General features: G+C 44.7%; 3 protein-coding genes and 1 pseudogene across 4 annotated transcripts in view; 3 read left to right on the top strand and 1 right to left on the bottom strand.

The window, feature by feature from the left end:
• Positions 1 to 3,519: 3,519 nt before the first annotated feature.
• LOC118710228 (zinc finger protein 501-like) overlaps positions 3,520 to 27,841 on the top strand; it is a 32,369-nt gene continuing 8,047 nt past the window's right edge. The window contains exons 1-5 of one of the 2 annotated variants that reach the window (XM_045575994.1): positions 3,520 to 3,581; positions 4,843 to 4,844; positions 14,043 to 14,169; positions 19,548 to 19,621; positions 20,425 to 20,623. In XM_045575994.1, coding sequence (XP_045431950.1) covers positions 3,542 to 3,581; positions 4,843 to 4,844; positions 14,043 to 14,169; positions 19,548 to 19,621; positions 20,425 to 20,623 — 442 coding nt within the window. In that variant the 5' untranslated portion in view covers positions 3,520 to 3,541. Of the gene's footprint in view, positions 3,582 to 4,842; positions 4,845 to 14,042; positions 14,170 to 19,547; positions 19,622 to 20,424; positions 22,319 to 27,841 lie in introns of those variants that run through there. The other variant, XM_036422710.2, reaches the window with a different exon arrangement.
• On the top strand, positions 4,852 to 7,987 carry LOC123651697 (zinc finger protein 726-like). Its single transcript, XM_045576004.1, has 2 exons — positions 4,852 to 5,876; positions 7,949 to 7,987. The coding sequence occupies exon 1, from the start codon at positions 4,945 to 4,947 to the stop codon at positions 5,866 to 5,868; it is 924 nt and encodes a 307-aa protein (XP_045431960.1). The 5' UTR covers positions 4,852 to 4,944; the 3' UTR covers positions 5,869 to 5,876; positions 7,949 to 7,987.
• LOC118710270 lies at positions 16,960 to 19,258 on the bottom strand (annotated as a pseudogene).
• The window catches only part of LOC123651699 (zinc finger protein 320-like), a 124,209-nt gene continuing 123,226 nt past the window's right edge, over positions 26,859 to 27,841 (top strand). The window contains exon 1 of the mRNA XM_045576005.1: positions 26,859 to 27,002. Within this exon, the coding sequence (XP_045431961.1) occupies positions 26,988 to 27,002 (15 nt within the window). The 5' untranslated portion in view covers positions 26,859 to 26,987. The remainder of the gene's footprint in view (positions 27,003 to 27,841) is intronic.

Genomic DNA, 27,841 nt, shown 5'->3' with positions numbered 1-27,841 from the left:
CCAGTGCCAGGGGGTGGGCTCGGGGAGAACGCGGTGTCCCCGGAAGAGGGACCTGCCCCAGGGAGGGCTTTGTGGGGGCGGTGCCTGCGGGGCGGGGGCCGGGCTGGGGGCCAGGAGAGGGAGGGAGAGACAGACCCGGGGGAGGAGGAGGGCGGAGAGGGGTCCACTGAGGGCCCATAGAGGTGTGGGAGGGGCTGGATGGCGATGGTGGGAGTGAGGGGGTAACTGGGGAAAGCAGCCTGAGGAGGAAGGAAGTGGAGAAATAGGGGGAGGGGGAGGCCAGAGAGAGGAAGGGGAGCTGAGAGGGAGAGGGTCCTGGTGAGCAGAAGGGGGGGCTACACAGGCGGACGCCCTTCAGAGGGAGACACTGGTTCAGAGGAGAATTAGGAGAGCAGGTGCAGAGACAGAAAGGGGGGCTTAGGGATGACACAGCAGAGGGAGAGGCAGCACTGAGCGCCATCCAGCTGTTCGTAACAGGACAGACTATCAGAGGCTGCAGAGGGGACGCAGGCATGGGAAGAGAAAGACACAGATATAAGGAAATTAATATCAGTTCTACACATTAGAGAAAAAATTGCAAACTGCATTTGGAAAGGCTTTAGGCAGGATGAATGTTCAAAGCATCAGAAATACGGACTGGGGATGGTGTTAAAATATAAAGAATAGGACAATATATTTAATCTAGAGTTAAGCATTACTAAACATCTATATATAAAAAAAGCCTAAGCAAGCATTATGATCAAACGACCTGTCAACAAGTAGTTATGACACGCACTGAACACCAGGGGGCAGCCATTGAACGCAGGAGTTGCCCCCGGTGGTCAGGGCCCTCTCCCAGGGTTAGTGCATCTCAGCCAGAAGCTGGACACACAGCTGGCGAGGTCCTCCAACCTCCCCCTCTCTCACCTTTAGGACAACACTAAGGATTTCAGATATTCCCTGAGGGCTCCCAGGCTATGAGAGGGCTCTGGGTGGGGCATCATTGGTTACAGAGGTGCCCCGGGTGATTGGAAGGTAAGGACTGCGATTAGCAGGAAGGTTGCAGGACACCTTTGTGAGAGTGGGCAGTAGGCTTTGCTTAGGGTAGGTAAGGGGGTGTTGCTCTGTTTAGTTTGGGGGTGTCAAGGCAGCAATTCACATTCATATTTCTGTAGGACTTCGTGGATATCTTTGGAAGGAAAGACATGAAGACAGACACTAGAACATTCCCTGTGTGGTCTCCATGTAGGTGCTCATTGTTTTTCTCCTGTGACAAAGGACAAGAGGTCGTGGTCTTTCCCTCATTTCTAGGTCCTTCTGCCTGTGCGTGTGAGGGGAACTGATTAACAGGCTGCATGGTCACCTCTGAAGGCACATTCTGTGACTCAAAGTAAGCCGGACCCCGATCAGGACCAGGACCAGGACCAGGACCAAATGGCTGCTTCTCAGGTAAAAGATGTGTCCTGGGTCAGAGACTATGTTTGCTTTTCCTCTAATATCTGGTGATTTATTTCTCTTTCCCTTCCCACACCTGAGTCTCCTCTGTGCCTGTTACACGCTGTCCTGTCACACACAGCTGGCCGAATCAGTGCTGCTTCTCCCTCTGCCCCTAGACTCCCCTTTCTGTCCCTGCACTTGTTCCCCCCAACTCTTTTCTTCTGAACCGGTGTCTCTGTCTGAAGTGTCTCCTCCTGTGTGGCCCCCACCCTGCTCACCAGGACCTCTTTTCCTCTCAGCTCCCCTTCATTCCTCTGGGGCTCCTTCCTCTCCATATTTCTCTACTTCTGAAGTTCCTGCCTTTCCAGGTTTTTTTCGTTTCCTTATTTCTTTCCTTCGTGTTTGCTTTTTAAAACGAAGGACTGACTTTTTAAAAAAATATATTTTATTGACTTTTTACAGAGAGGAAGAGAGAGGGATGGAGAGTTAGAAACATCAGTGAGAGAGAATCATCGAGCAGCTGCCTCTTCCACACCCCCTACTGGGGATGTGCCCACAACCAAGGTACATGCCCTTGACCGGAATCGAACCCGGGACCCTTCAGTCCCCAGGCCGAGGCTCTATCCACTGGGCCAAACCGGTTTCAGCCGAAGGACTTACTTTTATTTTCTACAGATCATTGGCTTTTTCATGGGAGCTTTAAACAATCAGGCCTTGATTCTTTAAATTTTCATTATATTTTATCATCATGTCACTGACAAACCCTTCATTATCACTTTTTCTATTTTCTAGAAAGTTCTCAAGAATTATATTATTAATATATGTTCAGTTACATTAAGTTTCTACAACATAACTCTGCACTAATGACACATAAAATTTTTGAAAGAAATGTACTAGTAAGAAAAATTAGTTCCCCCAGGCTGGTGTGGATCTGTGGTGGATATTTTGATTCCTGGTTTAGGGCAACTAGGTCCTGGGGACCTATGGCAGGCAACCAATCCATGTGTTTTTTCCACATTGATCTCTCTCTCTCCCTTCCCCTGTCTTCCCTTTCATGGCTCTGTGTCCATGCCATCCACTTTTGAAAAGTCAATGCTAAAAATCTCAGGTGAGAATTTACAACCACAAAAAGCAAATAATAAGTCTAACTTGTTTTGTATCCTTATGTTTCACTTTTTATCCTCCTATATAATAAAGGCCTAGAATGCTAAGTGTCCAGTTATCTAGTCAGCCATTCAATCAATCAAAGTGTAATATGCTAATGATATGCTAAGGCTGTTCAACCGCTAGCTATGATGTGCACTGACCCTGAGGGGCCATAGGCTCTGGCTGGTAGGTTAGCTTGCTGCTGGGATCCATCTGAATGGGATGAGCAAGATGAGCCAAATATGCCCTGGAGCCTCCCGAGGTCCCTCCCCAGCTGACCAACTTCCTGCTTCACTCCCAAGCCCTGATCATGTACCAGTGGTGTCCCTCGGCTTGGCTTACACCCTCTTGCAATCTGGGACCCCTTGAGGAATGTTGGAGAGCCAGTTTAAGCCTGATCCCACCGTCCAGGGGACCCCACTCCTGCATGAATTCGTGCAGCAGCCCTCTAGTTTTGTTTTATAAAACACAAAAGGAAACATACACAAATAGACTCATGAGATTTACAGAATCACTAAACCATCTTGATTTCATAGTTGTAAAATGTGTGCCTCAATGCCTAAACTGTTAGCATTACTTCACCTATTCTTTCTTTTCTTTTTCCAAGTACATTTTTATGGATTTCAGACAGGAGGAGTGAGGTAGCCAGTGATAGAAACATTAATGATGATAGAGAATCATTGATTGGCTGCCTCCTGCACACCCTACACTGGCATTGAGTCCACAATCTGGTTGTGTGCCCAGACCAGGAATCAAATCTGACCTCTTGTTCATGGGGCAGCACTCAACCACTGGGATACATCAGCTGAACCAGGAAGAATAATCTTATTCTAAGATTACTCATGTTGTATTTACCACTAGGATTATGGTTCATATGTGTCCTATTTCTTGAGAACTGTTTATGCCATTAACGACCCTTTTAGTTAAAAGTTCGGTATGAATTTTTTCCTCCGTTTTCTTTTTCTGTGTGTTCGTAAGCATGGCACTTAATGTGGAAACATTGACATCACAAGTAAAAAGTGAGCTTCTTACATATGTGGAAACATCTGAGAACTTGGATACCCCACAGATCAAAACCTCTCCTCCTAACACTGTTTTCATGTTGGGTGACATTCTGATCTCTTCTGGTGACCTGTTGGTAAATGTGTGTTTCCTTCAGAGACCATTGTCCTTCGGGGATGTGGCCATCGACTTCTCTCAGGAGGAGTGGGAGTGCCTGGACCCAGCTCAGCGGAAGTTGTACCTGGATGTGATGTTGGAGAACTACAGCAACCTGGCCTCAGTGGGTGAGGATGACTTCCTTCTGGAGTTCCTACGCCACTCCCATGATTTTATTTCCTTTATTATTATGACATCTCTAAGGAGCTTCTGCTTTCTATGGTAGATTCTTGCTCTCAAGGAACAAATTAGGCCCTAGCTGGTTTAGGTCAGTGGATAGGCTCAGTGGCCTGCAGACTGAATGTTCCTAGATCAGATTCGGGTCCAGGCCAGAATATATATATATTTTTATATATTCTATATATTTTTATATATTCCATATATTTTATATATATATACATATTATATATATATATATATATTTAAACATTTTATTGATTTTTTACAGAGAGGAAGAGAGAGAGATAGAGAGCCAGAAATATTGATGAGAGAGAGAGAGACATGCCCTTGACCAGAATTGAACCCGGGACCTTTCAGTCCGCAGGCCGACGCTCCATTCACTGAGACAAACTGGCCAGCCTAGAAAAGGTTTTTTAATGCAACTATCTTGGTTTCATGAGTATCACAAAATGGTACTTATGGAACAAGTGTACATGTTTAATGAAATTATAACTGTCACTAAAGGTCTTTCTGTCTCCCATTATCATCAGAGTACACATAATGGAGATAGTAGTTATCAATGGATTTAACATTGGAAAAACTTTAAGCAAGAATTATATCTTAATCAGACAAGTGAATGTGCAGAGGAGCATTATAAAAGTGGAAAACTCTTTGAACAAATGTCCAATCAGGTTATGCCTATTGTGGAGAAGACACACAAAGGATGTAAATGTATCCAGTCTTTTCAGCAATCTTCAAATTTCCCTGAACAACAGATTATTTATACTGGGGAAGAGGCTTACAAATGCAATCCATATTGTAGAGTTTTCCATCAAATATTTCATCTAAATATAATGAAAAAAAATGCATAATAGAGAAAAAGTTTATAAATGTAAAGATTCTGGTAAAATTTGTATTTCGCCTTCAGGTTGCAGTGTAAATCAGAAAATTCATACTGCAGAGAAGTCTTACAAATGTAAAGCATCTGGCAAAGCCTTTAAATGTCATTCATCTCTTAATGTACATAAAGGAAGAATTCATACTATTGCAAAATTATACAAACTCATGGAAAATGGAGCAGACTTTAGTCAATCCTCAAGACATACTGAACATCATAGAAATCATACGGGAGAAATGTCTTGTGAACGTTTAGAATGTGGGAAAGCTTTTAGCTGTCCCTCAAACCTTATTTTGCATCAGAGAGTTTCTACTGGAGAGAAACCTTATAATTGTGGAGAATTTGGCAAATCCTTTAGCTGGTCCTCAACCCTTACTCTGCATCAGAGAGTTCATACTGGAGAGAAGCCTATGAAAGGTAGAGAATGTGGCAAATCCTTTCGCTGGCCCTCATTGCTTACTCTGCATCCGATAATTCATACTGGAGAGAAGCCCTATGAATGTAGAGAATGTGGCAAATCCTTTCCCAGGAGCTCAAACCTTACAATGCATCAGAGAGTTCATACTGGAGAGAAGCCTTATAAATGTAGAGAATGTGGCAAAGCATTCAGTGAGTCCACAAAGCTAAATCGACATCAACGGGTTCATACCGGAGAGAAGCCTTACAAATGCAGAGCATGTGGTAAAGCCTTCACACAATCCTCATCCCTTAATAAACATCAGCGAGTTCATACCGGTGAGAAGCCTTATGAATGTAAAGAATGTGGCAAAGCCTTTAGCCAGTACTCACACCTTTCTGCTCATCAGGTAATTCACACGAGGGAGAAGCCTTATCAATGTAGAGAATGTGGCAAATCCTTTGGCAGGTCCTCAGACATTACTAGGCATCAGAGAGTTCACAGTGGAGAGAAACCTTTCAAATGTAGAGAATGTGGCAAAGCCTTTTGCAGGTCCTCAATCCTTACTAAGCATCAGAGAGTTCACTCTGTAGAGAATTCTTACACGTGTAGAAAATGTAACAAAGCCATTTATCAGTGTTCCTGCCTTACTGTACAGCAGAGTTCATACTTGAGAGAAGTCTCACAGACGTGAGGAGCATGGTAAGTCCTTGACCACAGTGAGAACTTAATGAACATCACAGAATTCATACTGGAAAGGAGCCTTATGTATATGAGAAATGTGAAAAGTCTTTAAAAGGCAATCTATTACTCTAATTGATCAACTTTAGAACAAAAAGAGACCACACAAATGTAGAGAATGGACTAGAGCGTTTATCCATAGCTCAAAATTTACAGAATATCAGAGGTTTTATAATGAAGGGAAGCCTTACACTGTATAAAATGTGAGAATGACATTAGGCTGTGGTCATACTTAATGAACATTTTGAAATTACTCTAAAGAAAAATAAGAATAATATAAAGTTTTCATCCAAAGATTTCACCATGGTTGGAGCATCATTGGAAATGATTAAATTATGCCTTAAAAATTATGAGGCATATGTCAAAGTGTATATCCCCATTTATATCTTGTACAACATCTGATAATTAATACTGGATCAAAGCCCAGCAGACTTAAATAAATTGGGAAAGTTTACTCAGTATGCAAACTTTAACCAACATCAGAATTCATACTGGGGAGGAACAATACAACTTTAAACAATGTCCTGCAGTCTTTAATCAGCATCTGTAGATTATTCCTCACATTGGAATTCATTCTAGAGGGAAACTTTTATTTGTTATGTGTGGTGTGTTTTCTGGCTTTGGGTGGCAATACTGAGGGTTGATATTTTATTGGCCTAAAGTGATAAAATACTTACATAGGTTAAACATAACCCCCTGGTCTGATTTACTCTAAATTACTTACTCTAACATAAAGTTTCATAAAACTCTAGGGAATAACTATATTCATTACAATATTGGAAAATAATCAAAATAAAAACTGGTGATGAGACTAAGTAAACTGATAATAGTTATCATTTTTATAACAAATATTGTTGATTTTTAAATCATTGTTTTCCAAATATAAGGAATATTAACAAGAGATAATTTAGTACATTATGTAGGTCATAGGGACTACTAAATGACATTCATTTAAAAATGCACTCCCAGAACACAAAAACTTCAAAAGAACATAACTTACAAGCAAAATTTTTATCCCTTGAAAATACCTGAATAAAACTATCTCCCCCACCGTATTGGATGGGGTCTTATCTCATCTGCCTAACCCTGAATGGATGTCTGGGTCTGTCTCTGACACCCCAATCCACCTGCTTCCCTAACTCAAGCTGCCTCTCCATTCAGATGTGGAGACAGGGAGGGGTTGAGAGAGCAGGTTGCCCTCCCCCTTCCCACCTCTTCCTCAGTGAGGATTTAAGGCAAATTGGAGGCAGAAAGTTTCTGGTTTCAAACCCAATCTGCCCGCCTTTTCAATTCACTGTAACTTCCCTGTGAGAATGTGTAACCGGCCTGTGAAGATCCTGGGAAAGACACCTCCCTGGGGCATGTGCAGCTGAAGGGCAGGCCAGCCAGTAGCTCTAAGCACAGCCTCTGGGATCTGGAAACTTCTGTGTGAATTCCAGATTCCTCCTCCCCTCTTTATGCTTCTGCCACAGCTGTCTTTACTTGCTGACACCCTAACCCACATGTGTCAAACACAAGGCCCGCGGGCCAAATCCGTCCCGCCAGGCCTTGCAATGTGGCCCGCACCGCGCTGTCATCACTGCACTCCGCTGCGTTTCCATCACAATGACAGTTTATGACTGTTCAGTAAACCATTCGGCCCGCGATTTAGGCTGGATTTTAGATTTTGGCCCCTTCTCTGATTGAGTTCGACACCCCTACCCTAACCGAACAGCCCGTCTATGTGGGGAGCCTCGTGCCATCAAAGGGCACCTGGCCCTCTCCTCCCTTTATTTCTTTTATTTATTATTTTTTTAATATATTTTATTGACTTTTTTACAGAGAGGAGGAGATAGGGATAGAGAGCTAGAAATGTCGATGAGAGAAACATCGAGCAACTGCCTCTTGCACAGCCCCTACCTGAGATGTGCCCGCAACCAATGTACAAGCCCTTGACCATAATCAAACCTGGGACCTTTCAGTCTGCAGACAGACACTACCACTGAGCCAAACCGATTTCAGCCTCTCCTCCCTTTAAAGAAGTAAAATAACAGCCGAAACCGGTTTGGCTCAGTGGATAGAGCATTGGCCTATGGACTGAAAGGACCTGGGTTGGATTCCGATTAAGGGCATGTACCTTGGTTGTGGGCACATCCCCAGTAGGAGGTGTGCAGGAGGAAATGATTCTCATCAATGTTTTTAGCTCTCTATCCCTCTTCCTCTCTGTAAAAAATTAATAAGATATATTAAAAAAAAAAAAAAAAAGTAAAATCACCGCCCTCTCTGCTCCTGTCTCTTCTCTCCTTGTGAATCTTGCCACAGCCACGCCACCAGCCAAACCCAAAATTAACGGGAACTCCCCCAGGAAGGGCTGTCCCTGTGGGAGGAGAGGAGGGGCCCAGGCCGCCCCCTGGCTCCGCCCCGCCCCCTCCTTCTGGCCCCGCCCTCACCGCGGAGCCGCTCCGCTCAGGCCCCGCCCCCGCAGGGAGGCGCATGCGCAGTCCTGGCAGCCGGAAGCGGCTGCGGAGGGGCCGGTGGCGGCTCCCTGAGGCGGTGTCTGTGCTTTAAAGCCGCTGCTCCCGGCCCCTCCCCGCAGGGCGGGCTGAGGGCGCTGCGGGCGCTGAAGTCCGTGTGGGAGCCCCGCCCGGAGCCCCTCCCGGCGGTGAGTGCGCGTCCCGGGGGGCTGCGCAGTGGAGGCGCCGCGTTCCTTTGGGGGAAACTGAGGCCCGGCCCGCGGTCTGTCCGCCTCTGGCTGTGGGCCCGGCCGCCGCGTGGTTTTTCCGCCGAAAACCGTTCCCGGGGCCGCCGGGGCCCCCGCGGGGCTGGAGGTCTGGTCAGTGGTTCCCGCCCTTTGCCCCTCCCCCGCCCGGCGTTTTCTGCCCAAAGAGCCCGGATGGCCCGGCCTGGGGGTCTGCGCCCGCCTTCCCAGGCCCCCCATTAATCAGGTCTGAGTGCCAGGGGGCCAGTGCCAGGGGGTGGGCTCGGGGAGAACGCGGTGTCCCCGGAAGAGGGACCTGCCCCAGGGAGGGCTTTGTGGGGGCGGTGACGGGGCGGGGGCCGGGCTGGGGGCCAGGAGAGGGAGGGAGAGACAGACCCGGGGGAGGAGGAGGGCGGAGAGGGGTCCCCAGAGGATGGGGGAGCAGAGGGGGAGCAGCACGGAGGCAGCCAGCTGTGGGGGGCAGGACAGACTGTAACAGGCAGCAGGGGGGACACGTGCGTGGGGAGGGAAAGATGCGGACGTGTGTGGAGATGGGAGCAGAGAGACCAGGAGAGAGAGCCCCGGAGGGAAATGGGCTTCAGGAGGTTCATGGTCCAGGTGTAGGGACAGACAGAGAGAAAAGGGGAGAAAGCTGAGACCGGTTTGGCTCAATGGATAGGGCGTTGGCTTGGGGACTGAGGGGTCCCGGGTTCGATTCCGGTCAAGGGCATGTGCCTTGGTTGCGGGCACATCCCCGGTGGGGGGTGTGCAGGAGGCAGCTAATCGATGACTCTCTCATCGATGTTTCTAGCTCTCTATCTCTCTCCCTTCCTCTCTGTACAAAATCAATAAAATATATATTAAAAAAAGAAAAGAAAGAAAAGGGGAGAAAAATGGAGGGACAGGGAAGTGACATATAGGAAAGAACCTTAAGTTGTGATATACGGGCTTGTGTGTTTATATGGTTAACAACTGAATTATTTAAACATTTGAGAATTATAAATTTCCACTTAATAAGGTTCGCCTGTTATATACTTACTAGAGGCCCAGTGCACGCAATTTGTGCACGCAGGATGTGTCCTTCAGCCCATCCTGCACCCTCTCCAATCTAGGAACTCACAATGGATTTCCGACTGAGCAGTCCAGCACTGCTTGCTCCCAACTGCTTGCCTGCCTGCCTGCCTTCCTTCCTGATTGCCCCTAACGGCTTCTGCCTGCCAGCCTGATCACACCCTAACCCCTTCTCTGCCAGCCTGATTGATGTCTAACTGCTCCCCTGCCAGCCTGTTTGCATCCAACTTCCCTCTGCTGGCTTGGTCACCTCTAACTTCCCTCTCCTGCAGGCTTAATTGCTCTCAACTGCCCTTCCTTGCATGCCTGGTCCCTCCCAACTTCCCTCTCCTGCTGGTCTGGTCACTCACACCTGCCCTTTCCTGTAGGCCCGGTTGCCCCTAACTTCTCTCCTCTGCCAGCCTAATTGCCCTCCTCTAATTGCCCTCCCCTCCAGGTCCGACCACACCTAACTTCCCTCCTTTGCAAGCCTGGTCCCTCCCAACTGCCCTCCCCTGCTGGCCATCTTGTGGCTATCTTGTGTCCACATGGGGCAGTCATCTTTAACCACATGGGGACAGCCATCTTGTGTGTTGGAATGACAGTCAATTTGCACATTCTTTTGTTAGATAGGATAGAGGCCTGGTGATGGGTGGGGGCCTGCTGGTTTGCCCTGAATGGTGTCCCAGATCAGGAATGGGGGCTTCCCTTGGAGTATGGGGTGGCCTGGGTGAGGGGCCTGTGGTGGTTTGCAGGCTGGCCACGCCCTCTGGCAACCCAAGGAGAGGCCCTGGTATTTGGAATTCATCTTCCATAATTGAAACTTTTTAGCCTTGAGCGGAGGCCATGGCAGGCCAGCATAGGCGGAAAGCTTGGCTTCCTCCATTGTCAGGGGCAACTCAAGTCTCCTGTTCTCTCAGTGGCCACAACCATCTTGGTTAGGTTAATTTGCATACTCACTCTTGATTGATGGACGTGGCTTGTGGGTATAGTGGAGGCATGGTCAATTTGCATATTACTCTTATTAGATAGGACTAGAAGAGAGAATCATCGATCAGCTGCCTCCAGTACACCCCAAACTGGGGATGTACCCACAACCAAGTTACATGTCCTTGACTGGAATCGAACTGGGACCCTTCAGTCCTCAGGCTGATGGGTTTTGGCTTATTATAAGTTTTTAGTGATTTTATTTTATTTTATTTTTAAATATATTTTATTGATTTTTTACTGAGAGGAAGAGAGAGGGATAGAGAGTTAGAAACATCGATGAGAGAAAGTCATCGATCAGCTGCCTCCTGCACACCCCCCACTGGGGATGTGCCCGCAACCAAGGTACATGCTCTTGACCGGAATCAAACCCGGGACCTTTCAGTTCGAAGGCTGACGCTCTATCCACTGAGCCAAACCAGTTTCGGCGACTCTGGGTCTTGTGGTGATCCCCAGACTCTGACAGGAGGAAGGTTTTCATATACATTTTACTAATTTTCTTTCGTCTCTGATACTTCTATTATAGAGAAAGGGCAAAGATATGGGGGAGGTAGATCAGCCGAAGGACTTGTGTGCATGCGTATAAGCTTAACCAATGGACGCAAAACTGGGGAGGGAGGGCATGTATGGGAGTGGGGGATCAATGGTAAGATATGTACACATATAATACCTTAATAAAAAAATGAAAAAAATAGCCAGGACCGGTTTGGCTCAATGGATAGAGCGTTGGCTTGGGGACTGAAGGGTCCCGAGTTCGATTCCGGTCGGGGGCATGTGCCTTGGTTGCGGTTATATCCCCAGTGGGGGGTGTGCAGGAGGCAGCTGATCGATGACTCTCTCTCATCGATGTTTCTAACTTTCTCCCTTCCTCTCTGTATAAAATCAATAAAATATATTAATAAAAAATGAAAAAAATAAATAAAGCGACTATCATCATCATAAAAAAAGGGAAAATACCAATATTAAATTATTTCCTCTAATGAATCCCCTCTTAATGTGCATGAATTTCATGCATCAGGCCAGAGGCAGCATGAGGCTGCTCAGAAGATAGATGTAGGCACAGAGAACACTGCTGCTTATTGATTCTGTGGGTATAGAGGCTACTGCTATTTTGTGGGAAAGATGTAATTGTTTATCAGCCTGTGTGCGCCTGCCTGTATAGAACTGTTGTGAAGAGCTGTTTTGTCTGATGGCTCATTGTTAGCAGTGCCTACAGGGCCATTAGCTCCTATAATACAGACTCTATATACCCACCACTTCTCATGGCTTCTCCTTCTACTATTTGGTGTTCAAGATGGTCCAGCCCTTGGCAGAGGTGCTCAAACCACTCCGTGGTTGTACTTGAGCTGAGGATAAAGGAAGAACTTAGACTACGAGTAAGTTCCCAACACTTAGTTCAGCAAGCAGGGTTCAAGGAGGAACCTGATCTCACTGTTAGCCTATGGGCAGGACTTAGGAGTAAGCACTACTGGAGAAATGGATCCTGCTCTGACACATGGTGTAGTCAGAAGAATGTAAGGACTTGGAGCAGCTGTGCTGGGACACCACCACACTACCCACAGGTCTCAGGTGTGCTGGGACTTTTGGGGGAAGTGAGCGGTGCTCTGTTGGTTAGGTGTTCCAGGAAATCAGTACAGGCTCTCATTGCTACAGGAGATTGTGGAAGTCTTTGGAAGGATAGACAAATGAGTCTTTGGAAGAGAGAATAAAACACCTCACATGTAGGAGCTCATTGTTCCTGACTCTCTCCTGTTACAAACACAGGCGAGCACGGCTCTTTCCTCATTTCCAGGTCCTTCTGACTGTGGGTGTGAGGTGAGCTGATTAACGGGCTGTGCGGACGCCATTGACGGCACATTCTGGGACTCTTCAGTTGTCACCCGAGAAGACATTCCAGGACCAGCATCAGGAACCAGGACCAAATGGGTGCTTCTCAGGTAAGAGATGAGGCTGTGTTTGCTTTTCCTCTAACATCTTCGAATATATTTCTCTACTTCTCATATTTTGCTTAGGTTGTTTTCCTTTTCTTATTTCTTACCTATTTTCTTTTTAAAAAAATATATTTTATTAATTTTTTTACAGAGAGGAAGGGAGAGGGACAGAGAGCCAGAAACATCGATGAGAGAGAAACATCTATCAGCTGCCTCCTGCTCACTCCCCACTGGGCATACACCCACAACCAAGGCACATGCCCTTCACTGGAATCAAACCTGGGACCCTTGAGTCCGCAGGCCGACGCTCCTTCCACTGAGCCAAACCAGCCAGGGCTTTCCTGTTTTCTTACGATAGTCAATGTCAGCAGTTTCTCTATTTCCCTCCCACCTTCTTAACGTATAATTTTATTGATTGCAAAAGGAAGAGAAAGAGAGAGTGGGAGTAACATCAATGATGAGAGAATCATTTGTTGGCTGCATTCTGCACGCCCCGCGCTAGGATCTATCCTGTAACCCTGGTATGTGCCCTGACCAGTGACCTCTTGGTTAATGGGTCAGTGGTCAAGCACTGAGGCGCACCCTCTGGACCAGGCAGAATAGTCTTGTTCTAAGATCACTCATAGTGACATTTTAAATAGGATTTTGGCTGTTATTCCATGATCACTGTAAATCCCATTAACGAACCCCTTGAGTTCAAAGTTATTTGTGAATTTTTTCCTGTGTTTTCATTTTTTGTGTATTCAGACACTTGGCATGTGATCCGGTAACATTGGTATCACAAGTAAAAAGTGAATTTCTTACACATGTGAAACAGAGGCCCCATCGCAGAGCATGGAGCACAATCTGTATTTTTAGAAAAGTGCAATCATTGTTTATATTACACTTGAAAAAGTGCTTATATTTCTGACTCACCATGTCATCTCCAGCTGAGAAATATACACCGCTGATCCCGAATGATGCAAACACAGCACTCAGAGGTCCATATGCCTGTGTCCATGCCTAATTTAATTTATTATTATTATTATTATTATTATTATTATTATTATTATTTTAAAATATATTTTATTGATTTTTTTACAGAGAGGAAGGAAGAGGGATAGAGAATTAGAAACATCAATGAGAGAAACATCGATCAGCTGCCTTCTGCACACCTCCTACTGGGGATGTGCCAGCAACCAAGGAATCGAACCTGGGACCCTTCAGTCCGCAGGCCAACGCTCTATCCACTGAGCCAAACCAGTTAGGGCCATGCCTTAATTTTAAAGTTTAGTTTTCTGAAAAGAAAATTCTGTACCATGGATTGGTGGACATGTTTCATCCTTATTTGTCACATCAGAGAATGTTACTGGGGCAAAGTGGTCTTATTGGATGATTCAAGGTTACTGCCCTAGGGCCAAACCTCTTCTAACCCTGTTTTCATGTTGGGTGACATTATGACCTTCTCTGGTGACCTCTTGGTAAATGTGTCTTTTCTTTCAGGGACTGCTGACCTTCAGGGATGTGGCCATAGACTTCTCTGAGGAGGAGTGGGAATGCCTGGACCCAGCTCAGCGGAACTTGTACCTGGATGTGATGTTGGAGAACTGCAGCAACCTGGCCTCCCTGGGTGAGGATGACTTCCTTTCCGAGTTCGTACTCCACCCACAGGGTTTTGTTTCCTTTATTGTTTTAACATCTCTAGGGCCTTCTGCTTTCTAGGGTAGATGCTTAACTGCCTGTGTTGTGTATCTGTCCTCTGAAAACTTCCATCTTGTAGAAATCTCGCATTCTCTATTAAACCACTACTTCCTCATTTGCTTTAAAAGCAAGGTTCATAACTACCATTCTTTTTTTCTATAACGTGGACTACATTTGATTACTCACCTGAGGGAAATCCTGTAGTGTCTGTCTTTTGTGACTTGTGTGCTTCACTTAAAAATTGTCATCAACGTTTCTCTTTGTGGTATCTGGTGACAATATCTATTTTTATTTTTATGGCACAAAAACATTCCATTGCATGTATATGGTAAATTTTCTTCATTCAACTCTCCATGGAAATTTGAGTTGTTCCCATCAGTGGAAGCCTCTTGTGAATAACATTATAATGGACACAAATGCTCTTTCAGATCCTTTGTGAATATTTTCTGATCTATACCTAGAAGTACGATGGCAGCCAGCAATATATATACTTTGCAGCATTCAAATCATGCACCTTCTTCATGAAGTAAACTGTTATTTTCTTTTTCTTTATGCTGTTATTCATGTAATTACACCATTAATTTGTTACTTAGTATTAATTTTTGTTCCTGTACAGGGACACAGATAACTTTGTGACTTGGTCTTGTATATCATATTTTGAGAAATTCATTGGATATATATTTATTTCTAGAAATGTGGAGTCTGTAATTTACAATACGCAACTCTGTCCCTTTTAATGTTCCTTTTATTTTTGTTGTGACCATGGGAGCTACTTAAGATATTTTAAGGCTCTAGCTGGTTTTGCTCAGTGTATAGAGCATCAGCCTACAGGCTGAAGGGTACCAAGTTTGATTCTATTCAAGGGTATATGCCAGGTTGCATGCTCCATTCTCAGTTTGAGTCATGCATGAGGCAGCCAATCAATGATTCTCCCTCTCCTTCTTCTCTGAAATCAATGAAAATATTTTAAATATATATTTTAAGGTTATAACAATATATACTGAGTGGCTAGATTATTATGATCTCTGAACGCATAATAATCTGGCCACTCAGTGTATATCCTATATAATAAAAGGCTAATATGCAAATTGTCCCTTTGACCAGGAGTTGGACTTGCAGGCAGGCTGGCCAACCACCCTTGTCCCCTCCCCCTGGCAAGGCTAGCTGGATCCCTCCCATGCACGAATTCATGCACCAGGCCTTTGATATACACTGAGTGGCCAGATTATTATGACCACCCCATCAGTATTTCATTGGGCCACCTTTTTACTGTGGCGATTCTTCTTGGCACTGACTCCACGAGATGTAGAGTAGATGCAAGGAATCTGACACCATGCCTGATGAATAGCGCTGTCCAGTTCAGTGAGATTTGATAGTTGTGGAACCAACTGCCTTATGGAGTGGTTTCAAGAACATGAGGGAGACTTTACCATGTTCTTGCCACTGAGTTCTTAATGGGCTCTTTTGAGTTCACCAAGACACAAAAATAAAAGGAACACATTAAAACCAGTTAGGGCGATGATTCTCTTTTTTCACTGATGTTTCTCTCCCTCTCAGAAACCAGTAGACATATTTACAAAACAAACAAAAAATTTGTCATAATTCATTAAAAATTTTGATTCAGGGAAGCTAACAAGCATGTGGAAATATGGGACAAAAAAACAAAAAAACAAGGGACTCTTAAGACACTAATAAATCGACCTTCAAGGGGACCCCATAAAGACAGGTTCAACCCCTGGTCGTTGATTTGACTTGAACAAGGGTCCCAGGTTCAATTCCAGTCAAGTTCATGTCCCTTGGTTGCGGGCACATCCCCAATGGAGATGGTTCCTTCTGACAAGACAATGGGCCGTGTCACAGTGCTCGTAGTGGTTTCAAGAACAAGAGGGAGACTTTACCTTGCTTAGGTGGCTCCCTCAATCACCAGATATCAATCTAATTGAGCATTTGTGGGACGAAGTTAAAACATCAATAAAATATATATATTTTTAAAAATATATATATTATTGATTTTTTACAGAGAGGAAGAGAGAGGGATAGAGAGTTAGAAACATCAATGAGAAACATTGATCAGCTGCCTCCTGCACACCCCCTACTGGGGATGTTTACATAGTTTTCGTTTTTGCTGTTCTTTTATATATATGTATATTATTGATTTTTCACAGAGAGGAAGGAAGAGGGATAGAAACATAATGAGAGAGAAGCATCAATCAGCCGCCTCCTGCACACTCCCCACTGGGGTTTTGCCCGCAACCAAGGTATATTCCCCTGACGGGAATCGAACTTGGGAACCCCCCTAGCCCACAGGCCAACACTCCATCCACTGAGCCAAACCGGTTAGGGCAGATTTTGCTGTTCTTAATTTAATTCTGGAGCTCAGTTTTACTCCAAAACCATAATTACCATATTACCTTTGTAATACATAGTTGTATGCAATTCATGAAAGCAATAGTATTCCATCAGACTCTGTTCACCCGGAGCTTAGGGAAAAAAAGATTGTTCGCACACATTTTATTTTATTTTATTTTTTAAAAATATATTTTATTGATTTTTTACAGAGCAGAAGGGAGAGGGATAGAGAGCTAGAAACATCGATAAGAGAGGAACATCGACCAGCTGCCTCTTGCACACACCCCACTGGGGATGTGCCGGCAACCAATGTACATGCCCCCGACCGGAATTGAATTTGGGACCTCTCAGTCTGCAGGCCGATGCTCTATCCACTGAGCAAAACCGGTTTTGGCTGTTCGCACACATTTTAAAACCAATCTCATGCTATTTGCCAATGCATGGTTTCAGTGTAAGTTCTTATACGTCTCTTACGTTTCATCTTGAGTTCCAAAGGTAGTTCTTCACAGCTCAGCTTTGCCCGGCTAGAGCTGAAGATTTTGTAACTTCATAGTGAGACCCATGTTGCCAATTATTTTCAATTTGCCTTGAAAGAAGGCCCACTGGGGATTCATTTACCCGCCATTAAAGCCATCCAATCCAAGTTGGCTATTGTGATTGTACAGCCTTCTTTTTCTTTTTTTTTTTAATATATTTTATTGATTTTCTTACAGAGAGGAAGGGAGAGAGAGAGAGAGAGCTAGAAACATCGTTGAAACATCGACCAGCTGTCTCCTGCACACCCCCCACCAGGGATGTGCCCGCAACCAACGTACATGCCCTTAACCGGAATCGAACCTGGGACCCTTGAGTCCGCAGACCAACACTCTACCACTGAGCCAAACCGGTTTCGGCTATTGTGATTGTACAGCCTTCTTATCTGAGCCGGGAAGCACTGATCCTTTGCCAGTCTTCACATCCCCCAGATGGCTTCTTTACCCCCCGCCCTTCACCTTGAAGGCAAAAATGCCACAAACTGTTCCCCTTGCTCTTCTAGCTTCTTCTCATTTTCCCTAAACACAAGATTTGCCTTAAATCCTTCAACTGCAGCGCTGGTTAGAACAGCTCCAATTTGATGAGTTCTGGCATCCCCCGGAACACCCACCGTAGAGATTGCGACCTCTACAGCTCCTCAGAGGCCTAGATTATGCTGCAGAGCAACCTTTGCACCGGGAGCTTGCCTTTTTTCTACTGTATTTTTGCATTCCGGTATTGAGTTTTTTGTTTGTTTGTTGTTTGTTTTAATATATTTTATTTATTTTTTTACAGAGAAGAAGGGCGAGAGATAGAGAGTTAGAAACATCGATGAGAAAGAAACATCGATCAGCTGCCTCCTGCACACCTCCCACTGGGGATGTGCATGCAACCAAAGTACATGCCCTTGACCGGAATCGAACCTGGGACCTTTCAGTACACAGACCGACGCTCTACCACTGAGCCAAACCGGTTTCGGCAGGTATTGAGTTTTTTAATGTCCCACTTTGGAGTGGTTTTTTAAAAATTTACTATCTTTCTCCCTAACTGGTTTGGCTCAGTGGATAGAGTTTTGGCCTCCAGACTGAAAGGTATCAGTTTCGATTCCAGTCAAGGGCATGTAACTTGGATGCAAGCACCTACCCAGTAGGAGGTGTACAGGAGGCAGCTTATTGATGTTTCTCTCATCAATATTTCTCACTCTCTATCCTTCTCCCTTCCTCTCTTTAAAAAACCAATAAATATATATATATATATATATATATATATATATATATATATATGTATATATACACACACACACACACACACACACACACGCACACTTTCTTTCTCATTGTATTTTATTTTGGTCGTAACATTTTCCTGATTTTGGTCGTAACAAAAAACTCAATACCGGAATGCAAAAATACAGTAGAAAAAAGGCAAGCTCCCGGTGCAAAGGTTGCTCTGCAGCATAATCTAGGCCTCTGAGGAGCTGTAGAGGTCGCAATCTCTACGGTGGGTGTTCCGGGGGCTGCCAGAACTCATCAAATTGGAGCTGTTCTAACCAGCGCTGCAGTTGAAGGATTTAAGGCAAATCTTGTGTTTAGGGAAAATGAGAAGAAGCTAACATTTTCCTGATATAGTAGTCATTCTTTTCTACGTTTTCCTTTTTAAGATATTTATTTTTCTTTTTTTTTCAGGTAATGTATTTTCATTGATGTAGTTTCAGTTTGATTACATATATTTTGTGTTTCTGATGGGACACTTTCTGTTTCTTTGCATGACTTGATATCTTTTGTTGAGATTCAGGAATTGTAAACACGAAGGCTTTTGAACATGCTGTCTCTAGGAGGAAATAAATCATAACTATCTGTGGCACAAATTCTACTTTCGGTCAACAGTGTTTTCAGGATCTGTGTTCTCGATTTGGTTCTGTTTCATTTCCCAGGTGAAATGTTCTCTGTGTCTTTCTCAGGCCCACGGTATCTTTTCAGGCTTCATATACATCTTCAGTACCGCAGTCTTTGTGGGGCTGGAACACTTTCTCACTGTTTCCTTTTAGCAGCCACTACAGGATACTCACCCGTACTGCCATTCTGTGCTCACTCTGTGTCATGCACAACAGACACATGACCTTCAAGATGCTTCAAAACAGGGAGATCATTGAACATGCCGTTCTCATCTCTCTGTTTCTCCAGCGAAGAACCTGGGAATTGGGAGAATTTTTATAATATTGCCATGTGTGCCAGGGGGTTTAATTAAGCAGGTATCATTGGCAAATGTAAGCAACTGTTTGTCCCACTTTGATATGACTTTTCCTCATTGTACCTATCTTAAGCTTTTTTTTTGAATCCTTCACTTGCATTTGGAATACTCAGAACTGTCATTTGCTTAACACTTGCTGGTCAGTTGAAAGTATAGTCACCTGGTTGTCAAAAACTGAAGATTTATTTCTTTCAGCTATCTCATCTGAAGATGACCAGGCCTTTTTGCCAAAGCCCGGACTACATGATGTATTCTCTGATATAATACTGGTAAGATATTAAAGATAGTTGCTTTCATAATATACTCTTAAGGAAAGCCTTGGGATTTGAGAGTTGAAAAGAAGAGAAAATATTAATATAAATAGAACTAACCTGGCATAATTATTAATAATAAAATTCTTGTTACCTAAAGAGGTCAAGCATATTATGCATTTGAGAAACCTGCCACTTTAAAGTCAGATACATTGGCAGATCAGTGTGTTTCTGCACATACAGGTAGAAAACAACTTTTTATTGTTATGTATCCTTGGAAAGGGAATCTGAAGAAAACTAGAAACTCAGTCTGTGGTGTGGATAATCATTTAATTGTTTAAAGTGTTATGGTGGTATTAATTGTTCAGTCAATCCTATCTAAAATTTTGATATTTATAATGTACAGTACTTATGCAATTTAAATGTGCTCAATTTTGCAGTATTTTTTAAAATACATTTTTTATTTCAGAGAGGAAGGAGAATGAGAAGAATATCAATGTTGAGAATCATTGATTGGCTGGCTGCCTCCTGCACACCCCTCACTGGGGATTGAGCCCATAACCCAGACATGTGTCCTGACCAGTACTCAAACACTGAGTCATGCCTCCTAGGCATTTGGCAATCTTTTAAACAAGGATTCATTATTCTTCCTCTGACAATTAAAATTTTATTTTTTGTCTATAATTTTTATAGATTGGGAATGCTTTTTTTTGCACAACCATCTTGGTCTAATGAGTATCACAAATGGTTCTTACACAAGTGAACATGTTTAATGAAATTATAGCTTTCACTGAAACCCTTTCTATCTCTCATTATCCCAGAGTACATATACTGAAGACAGAAGTTATCAATGGAACGCGTATTGGAAAAACTTTAAGCAAGAGTCATATCGTAATAGTAATTGGAAAAGCGAGCTCACAGAAGATCATTATGAAAGTGGAAAACTCTTTGACCAAATGTCCAATCACAATATACATCAAGTTATTCCTATTGCGGAGATGACACTCGAAGGAAGTAAATGTGTCCAGTCTTTTCAGGAATCGTCAAGTTACGCCGAACAAGAGGGTATTCATGCTGGGCAGGAGGCTTACAAAGGGAATGCCTGTGGTAGAATATCCAGTCAGATATTCAATCCAAATGAACTGAAAGAAATCCATAGTGAAGAAGAACCGTATACATGTAAAGGTTCTAGTAAAACATCTAATTGGCTTTCAGGTTGTACTCTAAATCAGAAATTTCATACTGGAGAGAAGACTTACCCATGTAAAGCATGTGGCAAAGCCTTCAATCACTCCTCACACCTTAATCGCCACCAGCGTATTCATACTGGAGAGAAGCCTTATACATGTACAGAATGTGGCAAATCCTTTGGGACGTCCTCACAACTTATTATGCACCAGAGAGTTCACACTGGAGAGAAGCCTTATAAATGTAGGGATTGTGGCAAAGCCTTTGGATGCTCCTCAGGGCTTACCAAGCATCAGAGAGTTCATACTGGAGAGAAGCCCCATATGTGTAGAGACTGTGGGAGAGCCTTCAGTGAGTCCTCAGGCCTTAAGCGACATCAGAGAGTTCATACAGGACATAAGCCTTATAAATGTAGAGAATGTGACAAAGCGTTTAGCCACTCTTCATCCCTTACTTCTCATCAGAGAGTTCATACTGAAGAGTGGCCTTATAAATGTAGAGAATGTGGCAAAATTTTAAGTAAGGCCTCAACCCTTACTGAACATCAGAGAGTTCATACCGGAGAGAAGCCTTTTAAATGTAATGAATGTGGCAAAGCCTTTAGTCAGTCCTCAGGTTTTAATAAACACCAGAGAGTTCACACGGGAGAGAAACCTTATAAATGTAATGAATGTGGCAAAGCCTTTTGGAATTACTCTGGCTTTACAAACCATCATAGAATTCATACTGGAGAGAAACCTTATAAATGTAATGAATGTGGCAAAGACTTCAGGGAGTCAAGAAAGCTTACTCGCCATAAAAAAATTCATACTCGTGCCCTAGGCGATTTGTCTCAATGGATAGAATATCAGCCTGTAGACTGAAGGGTCCTGGGTTCCATTCCAGCCAAGGGTACATGCCCAGGTTGTGGCCATGATCCTCAGGGATATGAGGAAGGGTGCAGGAGGGTGATCACCTAGTCTCTCTCATCATTGATGTTTCTATCTCCCACTCCTTTCTTCTCTGAATCAATAAAAATAAAAAAGTTGCAGGTTTGATTCATAGTGTAGAAAGTCTCGGATTGGGAGTGTGATTCCTGATCTGCTCAGGTGGTGCTCCGGAGGCAACCAATAAATGTCTTGCACATAGGTGTTTTTATCCATTTATAATTTCACTATTAAAAAAAAAAAAAGTTTAAAAATTGTTTCAAAGACAAGTTTCCCAACTCCCTGCGGCCCCAGACAACTCCCTGCGGCCCTGCCAGCTGGATGCACCTGGGTGTATGAGCTTACATGAAAGCAGCAGAGAAGGGCTCAGCCACCACGGAATTGCGTGAAAAGATGAATTTTGGATGATTTAAGCGGTTAAACTTAGAGGTGTTTTATTCTACAACAAAGACGTTCAAAGTGAAAAGAGTTGCTAAGATTGAGGTGCTCCATAATAAAAACCTACTGAGTGACATGGCCATGGGTCTGGCGAGTGAATAGAGACTGGAAGCAGACTTAATGGACAAGTACATGGCAAGGGGACAATAATTGAAAGCACTAGAATTGAAGTCAGGAAGCTTGGCAAATCAGGTTTTGATTAAGAGAAAAGTTGATCTAAAGTAGAGGTCCCAGTTCCTACATGGTTGCTTCAGCCTCACTGCCAACATCTGCCTGCCTATACCGCATGAAGCAGAACCACCTGGCCTGTCCACAGGCTCATAATAAATATTGAATTATTATTGCATTAATGGAATCAGTTTTGAGGTGGATTATATAACACAATGAACTTGAGATGCTGAGTGTTAAGGACTGAAATGTGTCCCCTTGGATATTTTGAAGCCCTAACCCCCAATGTGTCTGTATTTGGAGATAGAGGGTTTAGGGAGGTCATTAAGGTTATATGAGGTCAGAAGAGTGGAGTCCTAATCTGTTAGAAGTGGGGTTCTTATAAAAGGAGGATATATTGTAGAAAAACCTGTACATGTGCTTGGAGTTTCGTTTGGATAATGTCAAGAAAGAAGAGCTCAATGTGCTTCTGAGCTAAGTCAGCAATATTTTTTATGTGTTTAATTTTGGAATAGATGTTACATTAAAATGCTTCATTAAGCCGAAACCGGTTTGGCTCAGTGGATAGAGCATCAGCCTGCAGACTGAAGGGTCCCAGGTTCGATTCCGGTCAAGGGCATGTACTTTGGTTGCGGGCACATCCCCAGTGCGGGGTGTGCAAGAGGCAGCTGACCGATGATTCTCTCTCATCGATGTTTCTAACTCTATCCCTCTGTCTTCCTCTCTGTAAAAAATCAATAAAATATATATTTAAAAATAAATAAAATGCTTCATTAAATAAAATGTTTTAATTAAAAAAAACCGTAAGGAAATTTAATTCAAGCGTTGGACACATTTGTCTTAGTAATGCAGTTTATCACAATGTTCTTTAAAAGGTTTATTTTAAAGCAATGCTGTTGTCCTAAATACTCACGTCTTGATAAAATCTCATATCCCAGGTCGTGTCCCTCTGAAAGACTGTGGAACTCGACACTATTGAGTCTTACTCACCCTGGGGAATGAGGAAGGGAGCAGGGAGGTCTCAGTATGAAATTACCCATCTACCCAGGGACAATTTCGTTTCTTCATCCTCACATAGAACATTGCAGTTTTTTTGGTGGTGGTGTTTAACGAAAGTGCTTATGTGAATTCCAATTTCAATCATGTTCCTGGGTTTACGGCCCTCCCCACCTCCAGCCCCTCACTGAGGTCCAGTTCCTGCAGAGTTACTTCAGCGTCACTACCAACATGTGCCTTCATGGCTGGGGGATGGAGGGGCAAATTAGCTTCTGACATAATCCTTTGTAATTGTTATTTTCCAACACACATGGAAATCTTTCTGAGTGTGTTTATAATAAATATTTGAAGCTAAATGTGTGAGTCACTGACTTCAAAAACCTTCACCATTGGAATGGAGAGGGATGTGGACAAACATATCATTGCCAGAGAATGTTTCATTCCATTATCAGTTTTAAGGAGGAAATCCACAGGCATGTCGGAAAGTTGGAGACCACATTTAACACATCATTTCTGGAGTTTGCATTTGCCCCTGTGGATTGAATCCTCTCCCACCTGCTGGTAGGGAGCACTGACAACTTGAAAATAAATATTGATTACTGCACATGCAATACATACAAATCTCTCACTGGCACCTATTACAGGGTGCTTTAATTGTATAACACAAACTACTATTTTGACATGTATTTTTTGTAGTAATGTAATTACTGCACAAATCTTTCTTCTAATTTGAATAAGCAAGAATCCAGGCCGCCAATATTCTTATAACTGTTTTAAATATTGTTGATTTTAAAATTGTTTTCCAAATATAAGGAGAACTTAACAGGACACATTCTACATTAATAGCAGTGTCTCATTAACTAGGTTATAGGGACTACTAAAGTCAAAATATTTATTTAAAAATGCCTTCCCAGACGTTCAGTGAAGCTTAGAGTGCTTTATGAAGCTGCTTTTCTGGGATCATTTGCTGCATGTGAATTTATTCTCCAAAACTAGTAGTTGCACCATAGCTGTAAAACATTCGGCTTGCAAGTTATGCATGACCTGTAACTGTGAAAATGTGTTTAGGGTCTTATGGCCAAAAAGTAAATGTTACTGGGGGGGAAAAATAAAAGCCTCATGAAATCACTCTTCAAAATAATAATAATAATAACAACAATAAAAATGCCTTCACAGAACATTTAAAGACCAAAATTTACAACCAGAAATTTTTTATCCCTTGAGAAATGCATAAATTTCTTTCCCACTGTTTGGTGGGACCTAATCTCATCAGGTGCCTAACCATGAATGGATATCTGGGTCTGTCTCTGACACCCCCATCCACCTGCTTCCCTAACTCAAGCTGCCTCTCCGTTCAGATGGGGAGACAGGGAGGAGCTGAGAGAGCAGGCTGCCCTTCCCCTACCCTCTCTTCACTGAGGGTTTAAGGATCCAGGAAAATCACAGGCAGGAAGTTTCTGGTTTCAAACCCAACCTGCCCGCCTTTTGAATTCTCTAAACTTCCCTGTGAGAATGTGTTCCCGGCCTGTGAAGATCCTGGGAAAGACACCTCCCTGGGGCCTGTGCAGCTGAAGGGCAGACCAGCCAGTAGCTCTAATTACAGCCTCTGGGATCTGGAAACTTTGTGTGAATTCCAGATTTCTCCTCCCCTCTTTATGCTTTTGCCACAGCTGCCATTTGTTCCATAAAACACTATGATTGTTCCTTCTACGATGAAAGAGCTCTTGGCCCTTTCCTCCCTTTAAAGAAGTAAAATCATGCCAAAACCGGTTTGGCTCAGTGGATAGAGCGTCAGCCTGCAGACAGAAAGGTCCTGGGTTCGATTCCAGTCAAGGGCATGTACCTTGGTTGTGGGCACATCCCCAGTAGGGGGTGTGCAGGAGGCAGCTGATCGATGATTCTCTCTCAGCGATGTTTCTAACTATCTGTAAAAAATCAATAAAATATATATTTTTTAAAAGAAGTAAAATCACCAACCTCTCTGCTCCTGACTCTTCTCTCCTTGTGAATCCCGTCACAGCCGCGCCACCAGCCAAACCCCAACAATGACGGGAACTCCCCCAGAAAGGGCTGTCCCTGTGGGAGGAGAGGAGGGGCCCAGGCCGCCCCCTGGCCCAGCCCCGCCCCCTCCCTCTGTCCCCGCACAGGCCTGGCCCCGCCCCCACCGCGGAGCCGCTCCGCTCAGGCCCCGCCCCCCGCAGGGAGGCGCATGCGCAGTCCTGGCAGCCGGAAGCGGCTGCGGAGGGGCCGGTGGCGGCTCCCTGAGGCGGTGTCTGTGCTTTAAAGCCGCTGCTCGGGGCCCCTCCCCGCAGGGCGGGCTGAGGGCGCTGCGGGCGCTGAAGTCCGTGTGGGAGCCCCGCCCGGAGCCCCTCCCGGCGGTGAGTGCGCGTCCCGGGGGGCTGCGCAGTGGAGGCGCCGCGTTCCTTTGGGGGAAACTGAGGCCCGGCCCGCGGTCTGTCCGCCTGTGGCTGTGGGCCCGCCCGCCGCGTGGTTTTCCCGCCGAAAACCGTCCCCGGGGCCGCCGGGGCCCCCGCGGGGCTGGAGGTCTGGTCAGTGATTCCCGCCCTTTGCCCTCCCCCGCCCGGCGCTTCCCGCCCAAAGAGCCCGGATGGCCCCGGCCTGGGGGTCTGCGCCCGCCTTCCCAGGCCCCCCATTAATCAGGTCTGAGTGCCAGGGGCCAGTGCCAGGGGGTGGGCTCGGGGAGAACGCGGTGTCCCCGGAAGAGGGACCTGCCCCAGGGAGGGCTTTGTGGGGCGGTGGCTGCGGGGCGGGGGCCGGGCTGGGGGGCAGGAGAGGGAGGGAGAGACAGACCCGGGGGAGGAGGGGGGCGGAGAGGGGTCCCCAGAGGATGGGGGAGCAGAGGGGGAGCAGCACGGAGGCAGCCAGCTGTGGGGAGCAGCACAGAATGTAACAGGCAGCAGCGGGGACACGGGCGCGGGGAGGGAAAGACGCAGACGTGTGTGGAGATGGGAGCAGAGAGACCAGGAGAGAGAGCACCAGAAGGGAAATAGGTTTCAGGAGTTTCATGGTCCAGGTGTAGGGACAGAGAGAAAAGGGGGAAAGATTTATTATTAAAAAAATAACTTCATTGTTTAAAACTAAAATAAACACACAAATAAATAAATAAAGGGAGGGGTAATTCTTTCTTGAAAACCTGCACATGTACAAGGTTGTGTTGAAAACTCCAATCCCGACTACCCAGAAGTCTCAGGTGTTCTGGGTCTGATGTTTGTACCCAGTGCTACTGACAACAGCTCTGGGAGTCCCTTGCAGGCCCCAGGAGGGAACTACCCAAAGATTCCCTGTCATGGGCCCCAGGGCAGGCATATTAAAAGAAGCTAAGGGGTATGCCATTGGGTTTGGGAGTTCAGAGCAGTACATGTTCTCATTGCTGTAGGAGTTTGTAGAAGTTTTGGAAGGACAACCACATGAAGACAGATGAAAACACCTCACAGTGTGGTCTCCATGTGGGAGCTCATTGTTCCTGACTCGCTCCTGTGATCAAGGATAAGAGAACTTGGCCTTTTTCCATTTCCACGTCCTTCTGACTGTGAGTGTGAGGTGAGCTGATTAACAGGCTGTGTGGTCACCTTTGAAGGCACATTCTGTGACTCCTCAACATACTGTCACCTGAGGAAACAATCCAGACCCCATCAGGACCAGGACCAATGGCTGCTTCTCAGGTAAAAGATGTGTCTTGAATAAGAGGCTATTTGCTTTTCCTTGAACATCTGTTGATATATTTATTTTTCCCTTCACAAACCTGTGTCCCCTGTCCTCTCTGCTGCCTGTTACAGTCTGTCCTGTTACCCAGAGCTGGCTGACTCTGTGCTGCTTCTCCCTCTGCTCTGTCATCCCTAAATCCCCCTTTCTGTCCCTGCACTCCCCCAATTATTTTCCTCAAACCAGTCTCTCTAAAGTGTCTCCCCCATTTCTGTTCACTAGGGCCACTTTCCCTCTCAGTCTCCTTCATCTCTCTGGGCCTCTATGTCTCCTCCATATTTCTGTACTTTTAATGGTCCTGTATTTCCAAGTTGTTTTCCTTTCCTTATTTCCTGTTTTCTTCTTTTTTATATTTTTTATTTTTGTTGACTTCAGAGAGGAAGGAAGAGATAGACAGAAAGAAAAAAACATCAATGATGAGAGAGTGTCATTGTTAGGCTGCCTCCTTTACAACCCCACTGGAGATCTAGTTCACAACCCAGGCATGTGTTCTTGACCAGAATTGAACCTGGGACCCTTCAATCCACAGGCTGATGCTCTACCCACTGAGACAAACCCGGTAGTTTTGTTTTCTATTTTCTTTCGATAGTCATTGTCAGCAGTTTCTATATTTCTCTGTCTCTTTTTTAACTTGTGTTTATTGAGTTCAAAATGGAAAGGAGAAGAGAGACAGATAGAAACATCAGTGAGCAGAGAGAAGCATTGATCAGCTGCCTACTGCATTCCCCCCATTGGGTACCCAGTGTGAATCCTGGAGTGTGACCTGACCAGGAATGGAACTCTGCCCTCCTGGTTCAGA

This window comes from Pipistrellus kuhlii, unplaced genomic scaffold (genome assembly GCF_014108245.1).
Source record: "Pipistrellus kuhlii isolate mPipKuh1 unplaced genomic scaffold, mPipKuh1.p scaffold_m20_p_71, whole genome shotgun sequence".
Lineage (NCBI taxonomy): Eukaryota > Metazoa > Chordata > Mammalia > Chiroptera > Vespertilionidae > Pipistrellus > Pipistrellus kuhlii.
Note: the sequence above shows the minus strand (reverse complement) of the source record. Positions and strands in the feature narration are given on the sequence as shown.